Source organism: Solea senegalensis, linkage group LG19 (genome assembly GCF_019176455.1).
Source record: "Solea senegalensis isolate Sse05_10M linkage group LG19, IFAPA_SoseM_1, whole genome shotgun sequence".
Taxonomy (NCBI): Eukaryota; Metazoa; Chordata; class Actinopteri; order Pleuronectiformes; family Soleidae; genus Solea; species Solea senegalensis.
Genome location: NC_058038.1, coordinates 7,847,921 through 7,861,425, shown reverse-complemented (window position 1 = coordinate 7,861,425; position 13,505 = coordinate 7,847,921). Strand labels below are relative to the sequence as shown.

Genomic DNA, 13,505 nt, shown 5'->3' with positions numbered 1-13,505 from the left:
CTTGGAGCCAGAGGCATTTGTCTCTTGATGCTCTTACTGATTTATGGGGGTTTTATGATTATGATTGTGGTCCAGGGAAATTGCATGTTTGATTATTTATGTTTTTATATAGTATGTATGGCTTCTGACTGTTTGTTTGTAACTGTGCTGCTGTCTGTCTTGACCAGGACACACTTTTTAATCTCAGTGTGTTTTTTCCTGGTTAAATAAAGGTTAAATAGATAACATCTGCAGATGGTTTAAACAGGGCACACAGACAACGACTGCTCTGCCACAACATTTAAACCAGTTACCAATTTTATTATTGTGGCTTAATTACAGTATGTGCAGTCAACATTAAAATACAGGCACGGTCATGTATCACTGGTGCTTTGAGTATCTCTCCCGCACACACACTCTCTGCATCCCAGCTGAGGCCAGCGTACGTGAGGAAATACTCCTCTCTGCTCACTTATCAACATGCTAAACCGAATGTAAAGCTGTGGCTCCACCCATGACATGAATTCGACCAATCACAGAGCGGAACACACAACTCTGGACGTTGATTTGTAAAATTGACCTTGACCTCAGCGAATAGCAAGAGACGTGGGCGTGGCCACCGAGTAGTTCGGTTGCATTGAACGGGGGCTCTTCAACTTTTGCTACTGGAAGAATCTTGTGCAAAGCCAGCGAGCAAGATACTTAACATTATACACATTTTACGCTCATTTGTCGCCGTGTGCTGTGCATTGCTGCCCTCCGACATCCGACCTGGGGAATTGTAATCGTCAGCATTCCAACAAATTCCAGAAGTGACGAGGAGACTCCATTTTCGAATGCGGCTGCTCTGGCTAGCGGAATCCTAGCCAGTTATGCTGCTAGGCTAACTTTCCCCTGCTAGGCGGAGAGGATTCAGAACAAGCGAGGAGCTTGCAATACATTGCCCATCTGACGAAACATTCGTTGACAAAAGACTCCCAGGTAAGTTTTCGAGAGCCGTGTGTTCAGTATGCACCGCCGTGGCAGCGCTTTGATGCACATACAGGCGTTTAGTGCCTGGATTTCCTAAGCGATTTGATGCAGCAATGTTGCGCTAGCTGTAGACAGCTGGTGCTACCATGTTAGCTCCCCCGCTTCTCAGCTGATAAGCCAGCGTATTCCCCGTGCAGTCAGACGTGCTAAGCTAATGTGCTATGTATGGAAGCTAGCGGGAACGTAGGCGCATTCCTAACTCGCACATACCTTAACGAGTTACAGCTCAATGTTAGCGCAGTGGACATGCACGGGGGAAGACAGTCAGCAGGCGGCTAATGATCTGTCATTTCCACACAGGGTGTGTTGAAATGCTCTATTACACGATTGTGGTTTGATGTTGTTGATGTTGTTGTCATAGCGTTACTTTGACCCTGTTGTTGCAGCATGCTGATGGTGGGAGGCAATGGAAGGATGCACTAGAATGAGTGTGAAGGAGCTGTGTGAAACCGATGACTTGGCCACCCGATTGGTGCTGGACCCTTTGTTGGGCTTCAGCACCCACAAAATGAACATCAGGTAACTTGTCAAGCAAACAGTGTGACCGTCCAGTCAACACCCACTCTTAATGTAATCACTGTTAATCGCTTGTTTGGTCTCCACATCATTCAGTCTTTGCTCGTTCTGCTCCATCTGATTACACACACAGTCAGAAACATATGCACTTTTTCATGCTCTGCAGTAAATCATTTTATGAAGGTCATAATTTTTTTTATTTAAATGTTCTAGACGTGTTAGAATTATACTTTCACCCCATTTACATTGGTGCGAGGAGGCTCATAAAAACTCTATTGAACACACATATTAGCTCATAAAACTTAGTTATAGAAGAGATGATCATGCAAGCCCTCCTTCAAAAGTAATGATCTATTTGAGACGGATACTTTTTGTGTTTAGTGTAATGTTGGTGGAGATCCTTTTGATGGCAAAAATCTATTTTATTGCGTTTATTTATAGTGTATATTTTAAAAGACAAGTTATTATGAAGCACTTGTAATTGTTATTGGTATGAAACATCATGTTAACTTTGACTGGCTAGGCCTTCATTCAGTACAAAATGTTTTTTTTACTGTCAATATAACAAAGGCTTACACTTGTATAATGGTTATAGATGTACACTGACATGGAACACATTATTTCCATGAATATTTTACCTTCAGTGTGTGAAATGTATCACTGTTTAACCAGTGTTGGTTGATTTCTGTCTGCAAGTGTTGTTTAAAACAAAGTTTCACTCTGGAGCCAATTGTAATCTTTAGTTGTGTGATGTTTTTTGCAACAGCTATGAATTTCAGCTCATTTAAAAAAACAGTTATTGTGATCATTTGGCCTTAAGTGCAGAATGTTTTGAGGATTCCAGGCACAGTGTGAGACAGTCACTTACACTAAACTATTTGGTTAAAAAAGCATCACAATTAGACACATTAGGCTTGGACCAACAGGTTGTATTCAAGTTTTGTGAAGTTTATTTACATCTTTGCCTTTCTGTCCTCCTCAGTCCCCCACCAGAGATCCGGCGATGGGGTAACCTCAAAGAGACCCTGTTGCGCTTTCAGCGCACACATGACTTCAATGCTACGTTTGAGGCACTAACTGTGGGCGAACTGGCTGGTGACTACTTTAATGCTTTGGGAAGTCATCGACAGGAGCTGCTGAGACAACATGTAGGCAAAACAGCATAAATTAAAGTGCAGTCATTAGTGCGTCGTATTAACCCTTGAACACAATTAAAACTCCCTTTTGGCGTCCACAGGTGTATCGTTACCTCAGTGCCTTCCTGTTGGATAGCGGTGTGAAAATAGAGTCATGTGACAGATACTCGTCAGAGACCAACGGGGCTAAGATAACCTCAACGAGGCACTGGTAAGCACATCATCTAACATAACACTGTGAGAAAGCAGCACGTGGCTGGGTAACATCTCCTGCAGGATGTTCATGTAACGTAATGTCCCGGCTGGTGTGTGCTTATCTTCAGTGGTAGCAATGTGACGCTTAAACTGTTTCTCTGTAGGTTTGCAGGAGAGCGGGTGGAGGTCCTGCTGGGCTGCATAGCAGAGCTAAGCCCCACTGACAGCGCTGTGCTAAGGGCAGGAGTCAATGACTTCAGTGTGATGTATTCTACACGCAAACGCTGTGCTCAGCTCTGGCTTGGACCAGCAGCTTTCATTAACCATGGTGAGTTCGTTTGGATTCATGACTCATTCTTTTCCACTGTAAATACACACACACACACACACACACACACACACACACACACACACACACACACACACAGATGAACCAACTCTAATTGTCATAGCTGATAAGAGTACTCTCTCTCACCACTTAATTTGTATAGCTGCAGTCTATAATCCAAATGTTAACAAAAGTAATGCATCTACCCATAATCAAAACACAAGGTTGAAACTTAAAATCACAATAATACTGATTGACAGGTCTTTAATCACATGTGACCACATAACAACAAGTCAAAGCAAATTATTTTCTTGTGCTAGGTGCTCACTTACTTTACCCAAAGACGATTATAATTTCAACTAGGAAACTCAAAGTGCTGTAATTTTCATATGAATTTAAATATTGTTCTTGTATTTTGTAATTTTCTTTTTACATTTTCAAGTGAAGGAAATCCTGCATTCAGATTGAGGAAGATTTATTTTTATACTAGAACAAGTGCTTGAGAGCTGAATTGGCACCAGGTTTTTAAGTGTCTGTTATCTCTCTTGATTAACTTCATTTGACTTATTTTAATCTGCTTTGCATAAAACATGTAAGTGATTTATCATTTTTGCAGAGGAGGTTTTCTGTAGTGATGACGGAATCTGATTGTAACTATTGTCACAAATGAAGAAATGCTCACTATAGAGTTGAAATCATGAATCCATTTAAAATAGAAAATGTTTTGGCAGTGGTTTCATTATTGTCAATAATAAGCTGAACCAACAAAAACAAAGAAATATTGTGTTGTGTATATATTTTGTTATTTAAAGACCAAATGAAAGATTAACATATACACATCAGCAAAGAAAGCAACACTGAAGATCACGTACACATGGAAGATAACTTACTTGCAGCCCAAGCCCAGTGTGTAAAACAATCACTCTTTGTTACTTAATTCCACGAGTGTGTAATAGTATTCAGTCATAGATTATATGTAGCACAAGCAGCCTGCTTATCTCCGGCTGTGTGTCTGTCAGAGACGTGAGTTGAATGCAGGTTGTGCAAAAGATGTGGTGTAATTTGAGTTCTTCCCAAAACTTGGAGGCCAGTTTTTGACAAAATGTTTCAATAATATCTGGGAGTTAATCAGCTTAGCCTTCAAGCTTTTATAAAATGAAGTCAGATTAAGAAAACGGCACACGTTTTTTTTTCCTTTGAAACAACTGAATGAAGTTATGCATTTGAATTTTTAACTTGACAGTTTTTTTTATGTTTTTCTCTTTGTCTGTCCTTCTGATCTGAAGACTGCAAACCAAACTGCAAGGTACTACTCATGAAGCAACACTCATTTATCACATTTAGCTTAGGTTTTTGACAAAATAAACAGCACATTTTATTTCTCTTACTTGGTTTAGTAACATCTGTTGTGTAAAATTTTACATGTACAAATTTGAGTGATCTCTTTCAGTGTGTTTCCTAAATGCAGTTTGGTTTATCCCATGGGAATACTAACCTTTGTCTTTGTCTTTTTGTTCTGTGTTTTGTTTTTTTTCGTCCGCTCTTTAACCCGCCCAGTTCGTCCCCGGTGAGAAGAATATTGCCTGTGTTGAAGTGATTCGACCCATCTCACCTGGGGAGGAGATCACGTGTTACTATGGTGCCAGCTTTTTTGGCGAAGGCAATGAAATGTGTGAATGCTGCACCTGTGAAAGGTGTGTCCATCATCTGATCAGTCATTGTCTTTACTATAGCAAGATTTTTTGCTCAATACTGACAGTTGTTGTTTGTTTTTTTTCCAAATATTCATTTGAATGTTTTTTTGTTGTTTTTTTTGTGTAATTTTAACTGGTCTCAAGGAATGGAGAGGGCCACTTTAGACACAAAGGGAAGCAGCCCGAGTGTGAAGAAACAAAGGACCCCTTAGGCCAGAAGTACCGTCTGAGGGAGCGGTACCTTCGTCAACACAGAGAGAAGGGTCATTTTCCTGCAAGGCCGATAATACCAGGGATACACTCAGGTATCTTTAAAGGTAACTCATTCAAGATTATCTTTCCCAAATCAGTTGCTTAAAATCATTGAAGAGAAAAGTAATCACAACAGCATTCATATAATAACTTAAGTTTAAAACAAATATTGATACTCAATTAATAATTCAAGATGTGCCTCTTGAATTAAATTTGTGTCGGCGGGTGACTTGGAATATTATTGCTGCAGAAATGCAAACTACTGCAACCATATTGCATGTTGATGATGTGATAATTAATGTAGAATGACTTCTTACACATCAAACGTTGTGAGGATGGTAATCAGTTAAGCGTCATCTCCTGCCTAGAGATCATTAGAGTCCACTGGATATCTTTGTATATTGTTACACCAGAAACAAGATCAGTTAATACAGTCAATTAGCTGTTAATAAATAACTTTGTCTCCCTCTTTGAAAACTGATAAGAGTGTAGAATAGGTATGTAAATACTGCAAATGCAACCCATAGTCTTTTCAAATAGCACTCTCTTTGCTATAAGATTTTAATACTGAAAGTCTGGGATAATCAGTTAAAACCACTGATGATTAAAAGTACTGAAAATATTAGAAGTTCATATTCCTATAATGTTATAGGAAGCACTTCAGTGAAATGTCACAGTGTGTGTTGGCTTTGGTTCTCTACAGAACACATCAAACAAAGCTCAGTTCATATCTATGACAGGGGTATTTCAATTAGAAACATTTTATTGACTGTCTTGAAACCCTGTTTTCTTTTTGAAAGCATCATTTTGTACTCTACTTATGTTGCAAACATAAGCGTCTGCAGAAAGAAAAATACTCTTATTATATTGCAACTTCACATTCAACTGTGTTTTGTTGTCTTTTATTCGTAGCCATCCCCTCAAGGAATTCCTTTACCCAGCAAATGAGGAGAAATGCCCTGAAGAACAGAAAACTGAGTCAAACAAAGAAGTGGAGACGAGAGAAACACTGGCGGTCAGGAAATCACCCGTTGAAGTCCACAACTGTCAAAGAGCGAAGGGCACTTCCACCTTTGTCCCAAGTTACTCTGAAGGACCTCAGCATCAGAGTACGGCGCCACTCAGTGGATTTTTTACTCAACTGTAAGGATCCAAAAAGCAAAGAGAGGGCCTTGCTGCAAGAATTGGAGAAAATGAAGTCGAAAGACAGTGGGCTGAGTGAACTGAATTCCACTGGTGATGAAAATAACAGCACGGCGGTCAACTTGAAACCTTTTGCTCTTCAGTCCGTCATGGCTGATCGGCAGAAAAAGAGACCTGTGGTAAAAAACACTGGTCTAAATGGGAAGTCTGTCAAGGTGGGGCACAAGCAGGTGGTCCTCACAAGGACTTCTTCAAGGACAAAAAGAGTGGTTGACACCACGCTCACTCAGCAGACTGTGTCCAATAACATGGATAACACATCTCTTTGTCTTTCTGAGACTAACAAATCCAGTGCAATAAAACAAGAGAAGATTGAAACGGCAACCACAGAAAGGCTTAACAACCTCAAGTGCAGTAGCGTTGAATCCTGCACCGTCAATGCAGCTCAAGGTCCACCTGCTAAGCAAATGACGCAGAAGATCAACAGCACTCCATCCCTTTTAGAAGTTTGTCAATGTGTCACAGATACATCAAAGAACGCAGGGGACAATCCACTGATATCACTGAAGCAATACCTTACAGTCAACCTAACAAGGTTATCAATGCCACAAAGTGTAGGAGCAGAAATGATGTTTGAAGACAGAAAAGCACGAGTGGCGATAAAAGGAAAGAGCAGGCAAATCCAGTGCCCTCGACCAGCGCCTGTGACAGTCCAGTCAGAAAAGGGAGTGTTCAGATCTCAGCAGAATCAGGAAGGGAGATCAGATGTCTGCACAGCTGAAGGTAACAGGGGGGTGAGGGAAATGTTTTTTAAGGCCATCGATAAGGTAAATGTAAGGAAGCGACCTGCAAGTGAAAGCACGGGTGAGTTATGCCATGGTGAGGAAATGGAAAATGAAAGGGTTATTGAAATACAAATGTTGTCCAAGGAAGAAAAAGGTAGTGCACAAAAAAAGCAGCAAGAAATTGTAGATGGCAAAATTGAAGGGGGGAAAGAAATGAGAAATGCCGCATCCAAGGGTACAGAATGTGAGAGTAATGGAGGCCTCGAGCAAGGGAAAGAGACAGAATGTAAAGTAGAATCCAGTGAAAAAAGTAAAGATCAAAATAACATCCATTGTATTAAAAATAATGACAAAGATGTATGTACAGGGAAGGAAGCTCTTAAACTCCCGGAACAAATGGAGAGTAGTGCGAGTAAACAGGCTGTAAGTAGGCAAAATGATATTGTCATAAAGCAGGCAAAGGTTCTACTATCTGATATTTTAAGAATAGATAAATCCTTAAAAGGGAAGCAATTACAGGAAGATGTTGCAGGAAGGTTATCTTCCCCGGCCTCAAGAGAAATGAAAAGTTCAGCGGAAGAAGCAGAACAGACTGAAATAAATGGAGGCAGGTACCGTAGTGTGGTGCGGAGGAGATACATAGGCAAAAGAAGACGAAAGTTGAGGCCAAGAGCGGCTAAAACAAAAGTGGACGATAAACAGAACCCCAAGACATGCTTGAGTAGACAGGTTCCAGTAACTGTTAAAAAAGAGTTGAGTGAGCATAGTTTATGTCTTCAGTCAACACAGAGACATAATGGCCCACTGGCCACTTGCCTCAATCCACTACCTCATAAATCGCTAATTTACGCAAAAGCTGCAAATACTGTGCATTCAGACACTAATCCACATGCACATATACAGTTCAACATACCTCTGAAGAAACGAACATTTCGCAGTGCTGTGGAATTAGACTCCCAGCAAGACTTGAATTCTACTTCAAGTCAAGCTTGTAAAGAAGCAGTCGAGTTGAATTCATCTGCAGTAAAGAAGCAGGACTTCACCCCATGTTCAGGGGAGAGTAGCAACGTGTCAAGAAATACTAGGAGCAAATTTCTTAGGAAAAAAATCACAAAAAAGTTATCCCCGAAAAGCAACACAAAACAAAACTTTAGAAGAGTGCTGCGCCCCAGACCTGATGTAGTTCAGCGACGCGCCTCATCAAGACATCTCAGAAGATGTAAAATTGAGAGACGAGATGACATTAACAAACCTCAAACTCGAGGGAGACAACAAGCTAGGAAATCTGCCAGAATCCAAGAGCACTGTCCAGCTCTAAATAAAATTCTAAAGAAAGACGAGGTTGAAACATTAATCCAAGAAAGTGATGTGGAGGAGATGAAACCTTGCCTTAATTTTAAGATTCGTTTCAAAAGAAGAAGAGGCAGAATATGGGAGATGCAAAGTGGAATGTTTGAAAATCTAACATTAAAAACAGAAAGGAGAGACGAGTTGGTTACATGCGATCCTTTTAAAGCCATAATGGACTCTGTATCGCTTTTAAACATGGAGATGGAGGCTGCACAGGCTCATGTGCAGGCCAGCAAGAAGTCAAAAAGCAGATTGCATCGTTTGAAAAAAAGAGGTCAAAAGTTGTGCAAAAAACAGACTAATATCCCCTTGAACACAAAATCAGAGAACGGCCAAGACCATAAAAGTTGTGAAAATGAATGTGAAACCAGCAAATCTACTAGTGACAAAGTAGAAAACAAAATTAAGCCTGATGGAGTGCTTTTGGTTGGAGTCAAGCACATGTCTGAAAAAATAGATGCGCCAAGAAATGACGAAGAAACATTGTCAACTGTTGTTCCAGAAACAAAAATTGAAGATCGGTTTGCAAAGAATTGCTGCTTGTTTGAAACTGGGTCGCAACAAAAACAGGAGTCAGAATTGGATTTAAATGATGTTTCATTACCAGTAATCAAACTTCGTAGAAAGGCAGAAGATATTTGGGAAGTGGATAGCAAAGAGGAACTCTTACAAGCTGAACTAAAAGTAGAACCCAAAGTTAAGAAAGAGATGAAGGGCCACATTTTAGGCAAACAAAAGAAAGAATCTCTTGAGTTATGTATGCTCAAAGAGGAGTGCCCATCCTCTCAGAGAGTGAACACATCGGCCATTATGAAAACAGAACAGCCTCCATTTTCCTTATCCCTCTCGCCACTGTCTCTTTCTTCTCCTCTTAATGACAATAAGACTGACATTATATCCTCAGCTGCAGATAGAATCACTGAAAGGCCAGAGTTTAATAGTGGTGGAAGGAAACCGAGGCAAAAAATGGAGAGACCCCGCAAGTGCGGGCCTGTAGAAACATCCACCGCTTGTCTTAGTCACACTCTCCAACAAATTGACAATAGTCTCTCTAGGCTGTCTGAAGGTTTGTGTTCATCGCAGACATTAGAAAAGCCAACAACCAGCTCCAATGTCTCACACTCAGTCATCCAGCCCCCATCCCAGTTTCCACCATTCACCACTGCAGATAACATGCTTTCCAGTGAACCCAACTTTGCAAACTGCTGTGATGATCTTCTGGACTTTCAGTGTCTCAACTTTGAGGGTTATTATCAGCCACAGAACATACTTCCATCTTCGCCGTCAGACCTGCTGGATCCACCCACCGATCCTTTCAGCAGTCCCCTCTCTCACAGCCCATCAGATACCTGGACTGCTGAGACACCATACCTTGGCCCTCCCAGTCCAGGAAATAACTTTACCAGTGAAGATCTGCAGTTTTTTCCAGGTCTTATTTCGTCCAAAGGTGACTCTGTTCCTCTGGAATGTGAAGGGAAGGATACCTCCGGGAACAGAAACCAATCCAATCCCAGTTTCAGTTTTTCAGCTCTCAGCAGTTCAGACTTCACTGCTAAGGATCTAAGTATAGCTAAAACTTCAGGGATGAGGTTGTCTAAAGAAGACCTCAGAAGTCAACCTTTGTCTGTAGTCGGCAAGCCTCGGTTGTTTGGTGCAACCTCATCTTCTGTTACATGTCAAAATCCTGTTAATGTGATGCAGCCCGCCATCCATGTCAAGCCAAACACCAGCCAGTCAAAATCCCAGACCAACTTAAAAACCCAGGGCCCCTTCCATCGTATGGCCATGCCTAGTAAAGCTCAGTCTTTTTCAAGTCAGCCAACCACAGTTAAAGGACTGCCGCAGAATCTCTTCTCAAAAGCTGTTCCATCTCAAATGTCTAACAAACTCCCCTCTACTGTGAGAATTCCCAATCCTCCAGATAGTCCATTAAACTTCCATGAGAAAACCTCCACAGTTATTCACAGGGTGCTCAAGTTTCAGGGGGGGAACCAGAGCCAGAACTTGTATAGTGCACCTTGTAAAGACACCATAGCTGCTGGCAGCCCAACCATCACATCCAGAACACTCGGCACAAAATCAGGCTCTACTGAGAAGATTCAGCAGAGTCATAAACCTGGTCCTGGTATAGACGGTCATTATAGAAGTAACATGTCTGTCCAAGGATTTGGAAAAGATGTCAACCCCCTTGTATCACCCAGCAACCCCAACAGGTCCACGCCTCACTTCAGCAAAGCCAACTCCTTTTCTCAGTCTTTTAGTAAAAGTAAGATGCCATCCGATAAACATGATAGTGGACAGACCAACATGACGTACAAAAACTTTTCTGCCCTGCCCAGGCCCTTTTTCTTTCCAAGCAAATTAGCTGAGAGTCATTCATCAACACAAGACAAGAGTTTGAAACACGATAAACCCACTCTGTTGACCTCAGACAAACACCAGCCATGTTACACTCAACAAGACCCTTTTGATTTCAGCTTTGGTTCTTCTCTTTCACCCATGTCTCACAACAGCCCACAAGTGATCCCCAATACACCTCCTGGTACGCCAACACCAGCACACAAGAGCCAGTCCTCGACCTCTTCAGCGTCTTTCCCCTACGGCTATCAAGGTCCTCCTTATGTATTAAATTTCAGTGGAGACCATTCATTGACCCTGGGTCTCAGGGATGGGCCTGATGGTTACCCAGGACTTGGCTCGACAAACTACACCTACCATTGTTTGATGGAGCCATCTGGCACACAAGGACGGCTGGTTTTGGAGCCCTGTGGGCCCCAGCTTTCAAACCCAGCATCTTTTTCCTTGGGTGGTTTTACAGGACTCAAAGGTCAGGACGACCATTGCAGGAAGGACATGCAGCAACAGTGCCAGCCTGGGGAACATCAAGGCGTACCACACTATGGACCTGTCACAACATCTCACTCCATGGGTGGCACAAAGCCCAAGAGGGTGAGGTTGGTAGTGACAGATGGCACAGTAGATTTAGACCTCCAGTACTCGGACTGATTTATACACACCTGTGTCACTGCATACATTCGGTTGTTGTTTTTGCTCAAAGGGGATTATACAGTGTCTACCACAAAAATGTTTTTGTAATCATGGTAATAATTCATAGACTAGGTATTAAAGCCCACCGAGTGACATTTTTCTAAATCATTACTTTGTACAGGGTTTTTATGTAATAAGCTTGACTATCAGTGTGTTTTAGCTACATTATAAGATTTTGAAAATTAAAAAACATAAATTTGCTGAGAATACCAAACAGAGCATAAAGTATATTTGTGATTAGGAATTTGACCCTGGAGGCCGTGTAAACACTGAAAACCCTCTTGCTGTACTGTAACATAGTTGTACAAATCTTACTGTACCATTTATGGCAGTAGAGATGAGAGCACCGTCATTGGCTGCTGGTACTTGTGTTGGTGGGTTTTTAAAAAGGCAGCTTTGTGCCTCAGTCTTTCATATGTTCTTGTGACTTTTTAAAGTACCTGTAGAAACAGTCCACCCTCTTTTTGATACTCACACTAAGCTCTTTTCTCACTTTGCGTGCGTGTGTGTGTGTGTGTGTGTAACTCCGTGCGAGTGTGTGCATGCATTTGGCAGAGAGGTCTTGAGGGATCAAAGTGAGATGTGTTGTTGTCTCTGCCAGATTTTAGTACGCTCATTAGTGCATATATGAAAGGTTTATGCATGAACAATGTAAAGTACAATGACTTCCAGATCTGACACAATATATTCTAGACTAATGTGGGTGAAGATGTGTGACGGGACTTTTCACAGCTGCTTTGTCTGGCACCATGTGAGTGGAGTGACTGCGAGAATTATTTGGGTTTTGTTTTTTTCCCAGGCCAGTTGTGCTTACTGAAATAGCACACGATTAGATCTTTGTTGGTTATTTGAAGCATTTAAATGTTTTCATATTATATTACATCACAGAGTGACAATCTTCTCACAGAGAAGCTCACTTGAGGAAATAACAGAAGGGTTAGTTGTGCAACACGTAGAGCAGTTATTAATGATAATGGAGCTACACATCTGTTGGTGTTTATAATGTAATTATAGTTATTTGCGGTTTATGTAGAAGTCACATGGGCACTCCCCTAATGTTATGATGTCCTGTGCATTGACTCCATGTGATTTCATCGGACAGGAGTGTTCAGTGTGACTGCAGCCTTACATTACCATGAAAATGTACTGTCTTGATATGAAAAGGCCAATTATTTATTTTAATATCCTCATTCTTGAAATGGTGCTTTAATGTAATTTATATTTCACATTGATTGTTCAAATTAAATATTTTTTATTATTATTTAATGGGACAAATTACTGAACTAAATATTTACATCTATTTAATTTCAAAGCTTTTGTCATCCATTTTTTTGTTTTCAGTTGTTACAGGTGAAACTTTATCTGTCTTTTCTAATTGGCATTTAGTCTCACTGAACGTCTGCTGTAGAAATGTACAAATGTAGCCTATATCATTAAAGACACTTAATTCTTTTTTGTATTTTCTCTCTTTGACTCGTTTTTAAAATGTCTATGAAGCACTGCAATCTCAGAGAAACAAAATCTCACCGTGGACATTGTGAATCTTTAGTTACTGTTACTTCTATTGACTGATAGATTGATTCATTGACTGATTCGTTTTAGAATTTAGAACCTCAATCCTGTCTAATATTTTTCAAATTTCTTGATACAGACAATGGTAGAATAAGTTATTTGTATTTCACAAACTTCAAAAATTATGTCTTGTGTTCAGTCTGCAAACCAAAGATATTCAATTAACGAGCAGAGTGGCAAAAAAAAAAAGCAAATGACATTTAGTATCCAATCCAAAAAGCAATAAATACGGTTTACATTTAACATTGAATTTTTGGCATTTAAGAACCCTTCTTTTTTAAAAATCAATTTAAATAAATTGATTATCAAACTGGTTGGCATTTGATTTATTATTTGATTACTAATTGATTCATTGTTGCAGCCCTCACCTTATATTTAACTTTCGATGTACTGTATTTGTCGTAACTCCATTTAATGCTTCTTTACTACATCTGATAGCAGGTTACTTTGTAGATTTCTTTATTCAAAAATGTAG

The 13,505-nt window shown here is 40.5% G+C and overlaps 1 protein-coding gene across 1 annotated transcript; it reads left to right on the top strand.

Moving 5' to 3' along the window:
* The first annotated feature begins 594 nt into the window (after positions 1–594).
* Positions 595–12,917, top strand: LOC122785182. The gene is made up of 9 exons (XM_044050858.1): positions 595–960; positions 1,398–1,530; positions 2,510–2,675; positions 2,765–2,874; positions 3,023–3,186; positions 4,473–4,492; positions 4,744–4,880; positions 5,025–5,197; positions 6,045–12,917. The coding sequence occupies exons 2-9, from the start codon at positions 1,418–1,420 to the stop codon at positions 11,414–11,416; spliced, it is 6,255 nt and encodes a 2,084-aa protein (XP_043906793.1). The 5' UTR covers positions 595–960; positions 1,398–1,417; the 3' UTR covers positions 11,417–12,917.
* The last annotated feature ends 588 nt before the right edge of the window (positions 12,918–13,505 follow it).